The following is a 13,347-nucleotide window of genomic DNA, read 5'->3' as shown; positions in this document are numbered from 1 at the left end:
AGTCTTACCCTCTCTCTTTACTCTTTCCCTTGTGATTGTCTCTGCACCATCTCTGCCTGTATTCAGCACCTAACTTTCTAGCTCTGTCTTCTGTTCCTGACCCATCTCTTGAACTGCCTACCCTTGGGCACAAGGATTTATCCATAAGGGCTGCAGCATTTCTGCCAACTTTCTACTGGATCTGGTTACACTTGTGCTCTGGCTCCATCCAGCCTCCAGGACTCCATCCAGTAATTTTAACCTGTCTGACTGTGGGACTGGATAAATCTAGACCATATTCTTCCTTCAAGGCCCAGCTCAAAATTTACCTATTCCAAGAAGGCACCTCCTATATTCCATCTTGCAATAATCTTCCCTTTCAAGGCATTCTATTAGTGCTTACTTAACACTGCCACTCTTCAGAGCTCGTTTGAATACTTTTGATATTATTCAGTAGTCACTATGTGAGTGCTTCACTTATTTTCTCTGAACAGTCTATAAGTTACTTGACAGCACCGAGTGGTTTTTCTATGTTTTATGTATGTTTCTTTTGTTTCACTTTGAGATAAAATAGCTTCAGTTTAGGCACAGATATTCCATCCATGCTTATTGAGTGGAACAAAAATAAAATCCAGATCACAAAACACTGGAGCTTAATGACCCTAAGTCTTGGTGAAATATTCACAGGTAGGTAAGGGAAATGGTGAGGGGGGGTATCAAGATACAGGAAGGGTGGGGTGCCTGGGTGGCTCAGTCGTTAAGCGTCTGCCTTCGGCTCAGGACATGATCCTAGTGGGGTCCTGGGATCGAGCCCCACATCGAGCCCCACATTGGGCTCCCTGCTTGGCGGGAAGCCTGCCTCTCCCTCTCCCACTCCCCCTGCTTGTGTTCCCTCTCTCTCTGTGTCTCTCTCTGTCAAATAAATAAATAAAATCTTTAAAAAAAAAAAAAAAGATACAGGGAGGGTGTTTACCCAAAGACAATTTCTCCAAAATTCTAATGCATCTGGGAGGTGCTTCAATCATCATTTCTTTAATAATTCTTGCTACAGTGGTGCATTAGGATATCTCCTATCATTCAGAGGATTTGAGCAGAAAAAGTTAAGAACCACTGCTCTGTTACAGCCATTGAATAAACTATATAATGAAGTTTTCTTAGAAAATGCTAATGACTTATTTAAAAAGATGTTGCATTAAGCCATGGCAATTTAGGACCAGATGACTGTCTCTTCTATAAATCAAGAATAAAGGCCTAATTATATGGATTTCACAGGTTGTAACAATAAAGGGGCTTTAGCTTGCCAAGTTCTGGGGTAAAAAGTTTCTCTAGAGACATTCAAATTGGGAATAAACAAATATTAAATCTTGTTGCTCCACATGATGCCCCCCAAAATAAATTCAGTTCTCTTCAAAATAAAGATTGACATGAGTAGCTTACCCTTGTATAGCACTTAGGCAGTTAATATCTTGTTTTGTTTTCTAAGAATTCAATAGGCATGGCAAGGTCAAAAGCTCTCTACTACAAAAGAGCCAGTAGGCTTTTTCAGCAAGGTATCCTCAAGAAATCCTCAAAACAACCTATGGGATGTTAACAATCTCCCTTTTTAGATGAGGAGACGAAAGATTAATGAGTTTCAACAAATAGCTGAAGTTACACAATAGCAAATGGCAAAACCTGGATTCCGTATTTAAGTTTTTTAACTTTTAAGTCCAGGCTCAGACAGGTATTTCCCAACTACTTATTATATAATTACGTAACACATTGAATTAGACACAGAACTTTGCTTCATAATTTTAACCTTAAAATGAAACCAGATTTTAAATTAGGATGAATGGTAGCTCTTGAAAAGAGGTGATGGGATAACTATTTTCTCTTTCATCTATTATCTTTTTTATATAAATTTTAGCCAGAGATTTTTATTGAGCATCACAAACCAAGTAAGAGTTTGGGTACTAAATGCTGATTGAAATGTGTTCTTTTTTTCTGGTTTTACCATCTTTATAATTCTGTTTTCTTCCATGTGAAGAGACAGATATTCAGGGGATATTTCTCATGGTACTTATTAAAAAATCCCAGTTACTGTTTCATCACTCTGTGAATGGACCTATTGTCCTGCTCACCAGAAGGGCTACCATTGTAATAATCCAGCACTGTGTATTTTCACAGACATCCTCAAATCAAACTGGTAATTACAACTAGATGAGAAGTCAAATTCACATCAGAAATCATCTGTGATAGAATTTCAGAATTTTGAATTCGTTTAAAATTACGTAACTCGTGTAAAAATTATTTTAACCTGTGTTGAGGTTTCCTCTTCGTGTACACTATTTAAACCTCTGTTAAAATAGCCTTTGGGCCTCTCACCAACTGCAGGACTGACTCTAAATCAGGAGGTGGGAAAGAGGGGAGGGAAACAAGGGTGCTCGTCAAAGACATCCTCTAGCACTGGGAACCAGGAGGGTAATAACCGTGTGTCTGAGACAGTTCATCACAAAGGTTCCATGATGGGAGCAGCGCTGCAATTCTTTACAGCTGACAGAATACAGCTCAGGAAATCTGCCGCAATCCAACCTTCCATGTACAACAGCTGTCCTCGTGTCTTGAGTTTGAAAAAAGATGAAGAACATTCCTTGACCACACAGTCCAGGGGTTTGAACCTACCAGTTTTGTTGTTCTTTTATTTTGTCCTGAAAGAGGCCTTGTCAAATCAAAATGAAAAGAATGTTTTGAAGCGTGAGAAAATTCAAATTTCCTATTTAAAGCCTGGAGTTCATTAGTAGCAGTAGACTCACTTATTTCAAGGGTCACTGGGTTACCTAGAAGAGCCTGTCTCTTTGCTACCCAAATCCCAAACCATTCACCTGAAAACAGTTTAGAAACACTCTTAAGTCTATTAGCTTTCTATGGGACCTAATTCATCTTTGCTGTGCTTTATCTTGTGATCCTGTCAAGTCGAGGGCCCTGCTTTGATTATGTGCTATTCTTTTTTCTCTTGATCACTTTTCAGTTAAGTCATTGTCTCGGTTTAATTAGTTGTAATGATTAAAACTTTGTTTATATTACACTGCAATTCTATTTTATCAATGACACTTAGGTTAACTATTTTACTATTTACTGCCCAATACAGAAATTTTACCTGGAAGAAATAATCTTTTTAACTGGACTTTTTTTTAAATTGAACTATATTTATTATACAGGCATTAAGGCTAAAATATAAATTTTGGGAAATAAGAGAAATTGCCTGTTCTTGACATTACAGATTTAGACTGGAAACAAAGAGATTTTATAACATTGTAATACTGGGAGGTGGAATGTAATGAGTATGGGTTTCAGACTCTAACAAACCTGGCTTTGGATTCTGCATCAGGACTTACCAGGACATTTCTGAACTTAAATGGTCTCATTTGTAAAATGAAAATATTAATATCAATCCCATGCAGACGGCTTGAAGATTATAGAAGAAGGGCATAAGGTACAATATTGAATCTAATGTTAGTTATTGTTTGCTTTAGCTTTGCCACTAAGCAGCTAGGCTATCTTGAGATCGAGCAACTTCATTTCTTTGTGTTTCAGGTTCCTCCGATAAATAAGGACTAGATCAGTTCTACTTTTTCTGTTAAAACTCGGTTAATAAGTAAACCCTCTCTATTGGTTCTCTGTAATTCTACATTAACCAGAGTTTTCTCATGTTAAAATTTTCCAGGTGAGTAGAGGTGGCATTAGTTGGAATTTGGACAGTAGTGTGAGGACAAGGTGACAAAAACAAAATGTCCAGCAAGAAGTGTTCCCATACAGAACACTGGGACAAGAACCAGAGTAAAATCAATCACATTTAGAAGATAAAACCACAAGTGAGTGGTTAAATAAAATGTTTAGAGAACTTGTATTATGATTCCCTAGCAGATGTAATGAGTGTTCTTAGAAAAGAATCACTGGAAAAGTTTAATCAACCTGCCTAATCTCAGCTTACTCAACTTGTAGCAATGAGCATTCCTGCCACCTACCTAGTTGTGTGAGTTCCCATGAGAAAAAAAGGCAACGAAATACATTAAATGTGATCATCTTTATACTTGTCAAGTATTTCTGTTTACAACACATTGACAGTATCTGTTTATCTGCCTTGTGGAGAAACATTTTTTTTTTAAATGACCCCTAAGTTTTATCTCTCATCAATAGTGGTAGGTTTTATTTTTAATTTGTTTTTACTTTGATACAGATTTACTATTTTTCTAAATATATTTTGCAAAAACAACTTTATTTAAAGACATAAACCATGTTTAATAATTCAAGCTATAAAGACAGCAACACAGAATGTGAAACCTGGGAACACATACTTTCTTCTTTACTAATGCAGCGGGGGAGACATGGACACGTTTTCCCCCTGTTTGTGATTGAGTGGTCAAGACACATGAGCAAAAGAGTTTCAAAACTAAGTGCTTATCCAGATCTTCCCTTATCTGAAATCCTTACTCTAAATTTGGAATAAATAAACTTTATATGAAAATCAGCATTGTAGGTGGGAGTGGGCATATGGTTAACCAGGCTGGAACGAACAGTTTTTCTATGATAGAACAGCTCATCCTGAAACACCTTACGATAAGAAACAATAACAAAGCATTCATGGCAATGCTAATATCTACCTTCCTTTGAGCTTTTAATAATAGGCTCCATGACACAGGACTTTTCGTACATTATGCCTTGCCTGGCAGTACGTTTCTTATATTACATTGAGAAAATAGGTGTGTAAATATATTTTAGATAATTTGAAATTTCATGTAATAGCTTGAGCCCATTTATAATGCTCAATTAGCTCTATTAAAATTCCATACTCTCTAAACAATCAACCACTCTTTAGACAATTAAAGGTATCAAAGCATGACTGACTTGAGAAAGCTCTCCCATTTTACTCCAAGCACAGAGTATGACGTTTTACAAAATTCCTCATTCCAACTTGAGATCCTCACCACATCACAAAACTTCTTCCAGGGCAATTTTTACCAATTACCCCCAAGGCAGCCTTAAGAATCTTTACCACTGCTCCTGCATGTCATTCTATTCCCTTCCCAACTTCATTCTTCCAACACTACAAAGCCCTATTCCAGGCAAGAAAGCACAAAACAAACACACTGGTTATCTTCTCTAATTCTAGTGTGGTAACCATCAGGGTCAGTCTTAAGGAAGGAAGATAATAAAGTATACAATTTCCTTCTAATGCAGATACTTTATACATTTATTTCTACTTGTACCTTTATTTATTATTCTTTTATGAATTTGGAAACAGGGACAAGTAGGAAATAATAACAGGTAATTAAAGCTACAAGGTAACTCTCAAATTCTTCTTAAACCTACCCTCTCAAAGTAGGATATACAATTAATTTAAACTCTTAGTTTACGTCCTAGGAAGAGGATTAACCTAGTATGCTGGGACAACAATGGGGAAATGAAATAATCTTAAACTTTTTTTAAGTACTTATTTTCTTTAGGGTTCTCAGAAGAACTTGGGATTCTGTGGGAGTCTTGCTAAAGAATAACAAGGAAGGAGACCATTACCTCATGTGACTAAGTTTTTTAATACATATGGCTAGAGAACACCAAAGGCACATTCATAAGAAAGAGCCAGGTAGCTTACTAACAAGTGACAAAAAGAAAACCAAACAACAGTTAGAGTTGGAGGAGGTGGTAGTGTTACCCTGGCCAAGAAATGTAGCAACCATCACTCCCTGAGGTATATCTAAATCAAGCAGACAGCGGCAGAAGTTCAACAAAGTACTGAGGATGAAGAATTCAAAAGGAATCTCTAGCCAAAGACAATGAGAGGAGCTGGACATGAGACGTCTCCACTTGGTGGCTGATATCTGGAAACATTACTCAGGATGACGGGATGGTATGGCTTCCATCCTCAGAGAAGGTAGTGTGAGACTTGAGCTAACTAAGACATGAGCAACATCCGCATGAATTTTGGGAACCACTGCTCCCAAGTGAATGCTACTTCAGCCTAATAGGAGGAAGTAGGAAGCAATCCCACTACTGGGGTAAAGTGTTAAAAACTTCAAAGCTACTTTGCTTTTATCGCTTCTTTAGGCTTAAGGATCTCAGCATAAAAGCAGCTCTCTTTTCCACAAACAACACAACCAAAGGGAACAACAATATGGAGAAAACTATAAAACTAAACACAGGGAGAGCCTGTATTGGCATCAGCTTGCTACAGGCCCTCATGAGGCTGCACTCTGTTTTTGCCCAGATCCCTCAGCAGGCCAGGTCTTAAAGACTTAGCATCACCTCCTGCCTCCGCCAGCTCAGTGCCCTGTCTTCTGGAGGGCTTCCGCTTCCTAGACCTCGAGAAGGTCTGGCAGACACAGCCTAAGAAGCGACCAAAGCAGAGTGGTGGTGATGCCAAGGATGTCACTGCAGGAGAAGAGGACCCAGGCTCCGGGGAAGCTGGGAGCTCACAGGGCTGGATCGGACACTCCTGATGCTTCACACAGGAATCCTCATCCTGCTGACTCTGTAATTGGGCCTGCAAGCAGAAGAAAGTTAAAGCCCTCAATGCCAACACACATACACAGAGACGGCCCGTCACCCTCTAAGCCAATTCATACTTTATCTGGGCCCAAGGATCCAAGTTTGTTCCTCAAGCTCTTTATCCCCACCTCCTCCCACTGCAGGGGAAGAGTTGTCATTATTTTTCCTAGGAAAATGTGGCAAGCCCAGACTTTTGACACCCCATGCCTCATCCTTACCTCATTGGGAAGGTCAGGATCATCTTCCTGAGCACTGAGTATGGTCAGCTTTGCATCTACCACCTCATCTTCTTCACTCTGTGGTGGTACCAAAGGTGTTGGAAGTATCGGGGGGCAGTGGGTCTCCACTTTCTCCTTCCTCTTGCTCTTCCTCATTCTCTTTGACCTTATGGCCTTCCTAGGATATCTATGCTTTTTTGGAAGTGGATCTAACTTTCTTCTCTGGACTGGAGGCATGACAGGATCTTGTGAAATGTCACCTATTTGACTCTCAGATGTCCCCTCCAATGGCTCTGATGATGATTCCAAATTTCTCTTCAGAGGGTCATTCTCCCATAGGTGGAAGGTCTCCTCAGTATCTTGAGTATCTGGTGATATGTTCAAGTCATCAGTGACATGTTTTGGGATGGAGATTGGAGATTCCCAACCTCTTTCCTTAAGGGTTTTTTTTTGACCCACTAGGCGGACCCCAGCCAGCTTTGCACGAACAAAAAGCTCACAACAAAAGGACCAAGAGTCAAATGCAAAATGAAGTAGTTATTACCCTGACCCTTTCCAATAATTTATCCTCAGCTATCACAGACACAATATTATACTGATCTCAGATTTCCCCTCTGGACTTATCTAAGGAATTCAATGGCTTTCAGAGATACTCCTCAGTTTGTTCTTCTTGGCCTGGGAGATCACAGATTTCCTAAAAGGAGAGAGAAGATCATTGAAGTAATTGCTCCATGGATAGTGGAGTTCCTCCTACTCACAGAAAATGTAGGATTTAATAAGACTCTGCCAAACATAGCATGAATTCCTCAACAGTAACAGTATTTAGCAACTTAATCAATTTCCAAAGCAATATTTTTAAAAGTAAGAAAATTCTCCATATATATCAGAATCACCAGGGGGTACTCTTTGAAAAAGCAGATTTCTGGGATGTACCCCAGACCTACAATCAGAACCTCTAAACTAAAGCTGGGTTGCAGGAATTTGTATTTTTTCCCAGTAACCTACACTCTAAAATCTGTACTCTAAAACCTGAAAACTACTGCTTTAGAAGGACACTAGATCCAATATTTTATGGGGCTATGGGGATGACTATTCTTAAAAACATGCCACTTTCCCCTATACGCTTTCCCTAATCATCTCAGCCCAGAAGGATCCTCTGAACTCATTTAGTCATCCTCACTCATTTTGATATGTTATCCTTTATTACCTTCTATTATAATTTAACTTCAAAACCTTGTAACTCTGTCTTCTAACCAGAGTATAAGCTTCTCAAGGGCAGAGACTCTTAGAGTTGTTAGTTCTCTACAGTGGTTTGCCAATATTAGTGCTTCATAAATTGAAGAAGTGAATATAAATATGAATAGGTTTATATCCCAGTGTACAATGATTGATATGAGGCTTCTCTGTATGAAGAGTTATAGAGCAACAGAATGTTAAAAAGGACACAGGCCCTGGGAAGAACCTAATCGAATTCCCCTAGGTTTACAGATGGGGAAGCTAAGGCTCAAGTAAGATAATGGCCTGCCTAAAGCTGGGGTTGACAAATTTTTCTGTAAAGGGCCAGACAGTAAATATTTTAGGCTCTGTGATAAAGTCCTGCCACGAATATTCCTCTCTGCACTGTGGCACAAAAGAATTACATAAACAAATATTCATGGCTGTGTTCCAATAAAACTTTATTTACAAAAACAGGTGGTAGGTCAGATTTGGCAGCAGGCTATTGTGTGCCAACCCTGGCCTAAAGTCATACAACTAGTTAGCAGGTTAGCTAGGATTAGAAATCAAGTCACCCGATTCCCAGCAAGTGCTCTTTCCACAAAGGAGTAGACAACTGTACAATGAGAAAGAGTTTTCTCAATTAAAAAGGGGGCTTTAAAGGAGGAAGAGATCAAAATACATCTGGGTGTGTTATACTTCTAAGATGGTTTCTGATGACCATTAGTCATTTACACAAACAACTAGTAGCTGAATTCTGAAACTGGCCAATTTTCAAACAGACTCCACCAACTAGGTGGGGTAGACTGAATATTTTCTATCACACCTGCTTAGGAAAGCATACTATTTGGTCCCTTTTTTACTGAGCAGAAAACCCTGCAGATAGGTAATGGAAAATACTTTCCTCATTCATTTCTTGAAATCATCATGGCCTAGTGAGTACACAGTGCACAGCCCAGTGACCAAAAGTTTCAAGTAATTACCAGAGGAACATGGGAGCAGAGATAGGATAGGTTATCTAAGAAGCTAAAACCTCACTTCCTAACCCAAGATGCTCTTTAATAATGAAAACGACCCTACTATTAAAGATTAAGTACCCAAAGTCTTGAGGTTATTTTATATTCTGGGCTTTCCGAGAACTCTGAGGTCCATCCAGAACTCTCTGTTCTATTTTCTTTTTTTTTTTTTTAAGATTTTATTTATTTATTTGAGAGAGAGAGAGAATGAGAGAGAGCACATGAGAGGAAGGAGGGTCAGAGGGAGAAGCAGACTCCCTGCTGAGCAGGGAGCCCGATGCGGGACTCGATCCTGGGACTCCAGGATCATGACCTGAGCCGAAGGCAGCCGCTTAACCAACTGAGCCACCCAGGCGCCCTCTGTTCTATTTTCATTTCCACCCCTAATGTGTTCCTCATCTCATTACTCTGCCTTCACAAAGTAAATGATTAACAAATATTTGCTGACTGATGGATTAATAGATGGATGAGTAAATAAATGAATGAATGAACCAAATGCTATTAGAAAGTTCCTTGATTTTGCAGCTATAAAAATAAACCAGAGCTGGTACATTGTGCAAGAGGAAGTCTAATATTTTTTTAAGTTACCCCTCAGTGAAGCTAATAGTGCCGTCACATAGTGTAAATGTCAATCAAAGTTTCATGAATGAATTCAAGCATTTGATGTAAGCGACTTAAATTACATGTCAAGTACAAAGTTATCCTGCTCGTCTCACACACACACACACACACACACACACACACACACAATAGTATCTAAGTACAGAATTTATTTACTAATACGTTAACATGGAATTCTTTGTAATTAGCTTCAGTTCCGCACCATTAGGAGAGTTTGGTAAAATCTCTGAGAGAAGAACACTCCATGGGATCAATGAGAGAATGCAGGCTCAGGTTAAATCTGCAGCCTCCAGCAGAAACAACTGTGTAGGCAGCAACTACAGAAGCAGCCCTTGATGCCCCCAAAGAGGTGGGCGAGGACTCTAAAAGAGAAGTCAGCTGGACAAATTCAAGACTCTAAAAGTCAACCTGGCTTCTTCACTGCCTTGGCAATGGACCTGGACCAGGTCCTCATCATGCCTCAACTGTATTTTGACAAGGCTCTATTCCCTCCACCCCACTCTCCATAAAGGAGCTAGAATGATCTTTCAAAAACAAATCTGACCTGTCACCCTCCTATTTAAAGCTCTGCTCCCTAGGCCCCCCAACAAGATACTGGTCCTTTGTGATCTGACTTCATGTCTCCTATCCTACCTCAAGTCTACCACTCACCCTCAGAGAGCATATGCTGTAGGGGAAGACAGACCACTTGCCATTTCCTGACGACACCGTGCTTTCTTAAACACTCTTTCTTTTGCCTACAATGCGTTTTTCCTCCTCAGTACCCGACCTAGTTTTAAGTATTACCTCTTCTTAGAAGGTTTAGCCGACTTCCTCAAGCAGAAAACAAACAAACAAAAACAGATTCAATTTATGTACCATTCTGTACCTACAAAAATTATCCCATTGAATTTAAGCCATTTGGAGATCTGTGTCCTTCACTAGACTCGGTGCTCCCTGAAGGCAGGAACTCTTGCTTCTCACTTGATTCCTAGTGTCTCTGTGGTGCCTGGCACCTGCAAGGTGGTCAGGATTTATGGACTTCAAAATGCAGTTGTCTGGTCTGCCTCCAGGGCCCGAGCTCTAGAGGCCAATTCACCCCTCTCTCTCTGAATGAACAAACACACTGAAGTCTGGAGGACAAAACCGAGAAGCTATGGCCAGGACTCAAGAGCCATACATCCAGCTACCAATTCAAAGCCTGTGTCATGAGTAACAGGTTTCACTTGGGAAAGAACGAGCTGCTCAGGCAGTGGTTAGCACTACCCAGCACAATTCTACTCTAGGAGCCTCCTTCCACCCACTTCCTCATGAGAATTACAAGGAAAGCTAGCGAAAGAGGTCCCAATCAGATCCCTGGCTCCCCGCAGGCACGCTTTCCTCCAGCCTGGACCACACTTCTCTGTCTTGCTGGTCGACTCTCAGCACCCTTTACCCATCCCTACTTCCCCCACCCTGCTCCATGTGGGAGCCTCCCCAAACTCTCAGTGATGCCTGCATTGCAAATTTTCACCCACAATCGGCATTCTCATTCCCACAGGACATACACCCAACTCCAGGCCTTGGTTCTTTCTTTGAGTGCCCCTACCTGGGAAACCTGTCCCTGGGGCTAGATGTGCTCATATGCAGGGATGTTGTTCAACCCACAGAAGTCATTTGCCTGACCAGAGGTGAAAGAGGTTTATACCACATCAATCTCACTGACTCTGGAGCCCATGATTCCCCTGGATTTTACACATCAGAAAGTATTGGGTATAGGGGCACCTGGGTGGCTCAGTCGTTAAGCGTCTGCCTTAGGCTCAGGTCATGATCCCAGGGTCCTGGGATCGAGCCCCGCATCGGGCTCCCTGCTCCAAGGGAAGCCTGCTTCTCCCTCTCCCACTCCCCCTGCTTGTGTTCCCTTTTTCGTTGTGTCTCTCTCTGTCAAACAAATAAAATCTTTAAAAAAAAAAAAAAAAGAAAGTATTGGGTATATAAGTGAATTCACATGTTACACTCTGAGTCCATTTGTCTCCATAAACCTGTTGCACTTCAGCTTTCTTTGTGATATATTCCCCCCCACCCTTTTCACATATGACTTGAAGCAAAGCTGAGAGTATTAAAGCGTTGGATGAATCCGCTGCTTAAGCAGACTCGAAGCCAACTGAGAGGCCCTAAGACAACAAACTCTTGGCCACTGAACTTCTGGCTCATCCTGCAGAAGAGATGAGAGAAAAATTTCACTAATCACCATTGACAGCGAAGTGACTATCTCTCTTTAAAAATGGGGAAGAAATGATTGGCACGAACTCACTTTGCTTCTCAGTGACTCTCTGGAGAATTAAATAACTGAAGCATCAGACAACAATTTTCTTTGAAAATGACCTTTCATATTAAATGAAAAGCCGAAGAGCTAGTCTCAAAAGGAAAGAAAATGAATAATCTGTGAGGGCAAGTACTCATTCATGAGTATACAGTAACAAAAAGACAAAAATATGATCGTAAACATTGTCAAATGTTGTGTGACAAATTAAGTGTATTTTCATTTTCAGGGTAACATTTATTGAGAGCCTACTATGAATCAGACATTGGGAAAGTTGCTCTTTGATTTAAAAAAATGCATACACTTGATCAATGTAATTTAAATCCGTTGTTTTCTAGTGTTAGCAGGCATGAGAATTACATGGAGGGCCTTTAGAACACAGATTGCTGGGGCCCATTAGAATATACATTTTGAACAAGTTCCTGGGCAGTGCTGCTAGTCTGGAGACTGCACTTGGAGAACCACTGAATTAGGTCATCTCAAATTGAAAGAGGAGACAGACTCAGAACCGATTAACCGGGGAGGGGGGCATTCCTAACCATGTATGACCAGATGAAGATGTACAGGCTTTGAAATGATTATCTGCAGGGCTGATTCCTCCAGCCATGCTGCCATCCCACCCGCCTCTTGAGTTGTTGGGATGATATGGCCAAAATGCAGTGTGCTTGAAATGTGGATACTATGGCCCCTGGGCTTGTCCACGGGTCTTTTCTCCAGGAGCACCTCTCTCCCCCCACAACTCTCCTTCAGTCTCAACCTCAGGCCAGTTACAAGCTTCAGAACTTGAATGTCATAGACACTCTCTAATTATTAAAAGCCTAGGAATGGACATATAAAGCCATGAAATAGTTTCATTTTCTGAGGAAAATATGTGACTATTATCCCTTTATTAAGTTCTTGCTCTTTTCTAAAATTTCATCATCTCCTTTTAAAACTTTACCCCTCTGGGTTGAAAGTCAGTGCAGAAAAGAGCTTCAGCAACCTTTGATTTAACCTAATAAAACAATAACACCACACTCAGTGGGTGGTTAAATCTGATAATATTTTGTGCTGAATTTTCTGTAGTAATTCAATTAAAAATCCTATGGCTGGCCAACAGAAAGCATACAGATCACCAAAGTTTTATAGTATTACATTTTTTGGTCTTAAAATAGCCTATATTAATTTGGTGCCTTTATTTATTAACCTAAATAGTTCAAGTAGAGTTTCTTCTAAATGTAATTTAGGATAACCATTTATATCTGTACTGTTTAAAAACTTCAGCTGGCTCACATCATTATGGTGCTTAAAATTCCAATTAAAGTGGGAGAAACACTAATCAGAGAACATATTACAAAAGCTGTATTAATATGACCGCCACAATATCACCGTTTATTAAAGGTTCTGGGGAATCAATTCATGCTGACTCCTCTATGTCCTCCTTCAATGAGCAAGGCCCCTGGAAAAGGAATATTGTCACTCAAAGCAAGCTGAAGCCATTCAGAATCACTGAATC

The 13,347-nt window shown here is 40.2% G+C and overlaps 1 protein-coding gene across 1 annotated transcript in view; it reads right to left on the bottom strand.

Moving 5' to 3' along the window:
* Positions 1-4,260: 4,260 nt before the first annotated feature.
* The window catches only part of LOC115943925 (uncharacterized protein NECTIN3-AS1-like), a 55,841-nt gene continuing 46,754 nt past the window's right edge, over positions 4,261-13,347 (bottom strand). Inside the window, exons 2-3 of the mRNA XM_031037818.2 lie at positions 6,720-7,413; positions 4,261-6,496 (exon numbers count right to left, since the gene is read on the bottom strand). Of these exons, the coding sequence (XP_030893678.1) occupies positions 6,182-6,496; positions 6,720-6,956 (552 nt within the window). The 5' untranslated portion in view covers positions 6,957-7,413 and the 3' untranslated portion in view covers positions 4,261-6,181. The remainder of the gene's footprint in view (positions 6,497-6,719; positions 7,414-13,347) is intronic.

This window comes from Leptonychotes weddellii, chromosome 1 (assembly GCF_054177405.1).
Source record: "Leptonychotes weddellii isolate Sample4059 chromosome 1, ASM5417740v2, whole genome shotgun sequence".
In the NCBI taxonomy this organism is placed as follows: domain Eukaryota; kingdom Metazoa; phylum Chordata; class Mammalia; order Carnivora; family Phocidae; genus Leptonychotes; species Leptonychotes weddellii.
This window is presented reverse-complemented; position numbering and strand designations above follow the sequence as displayed.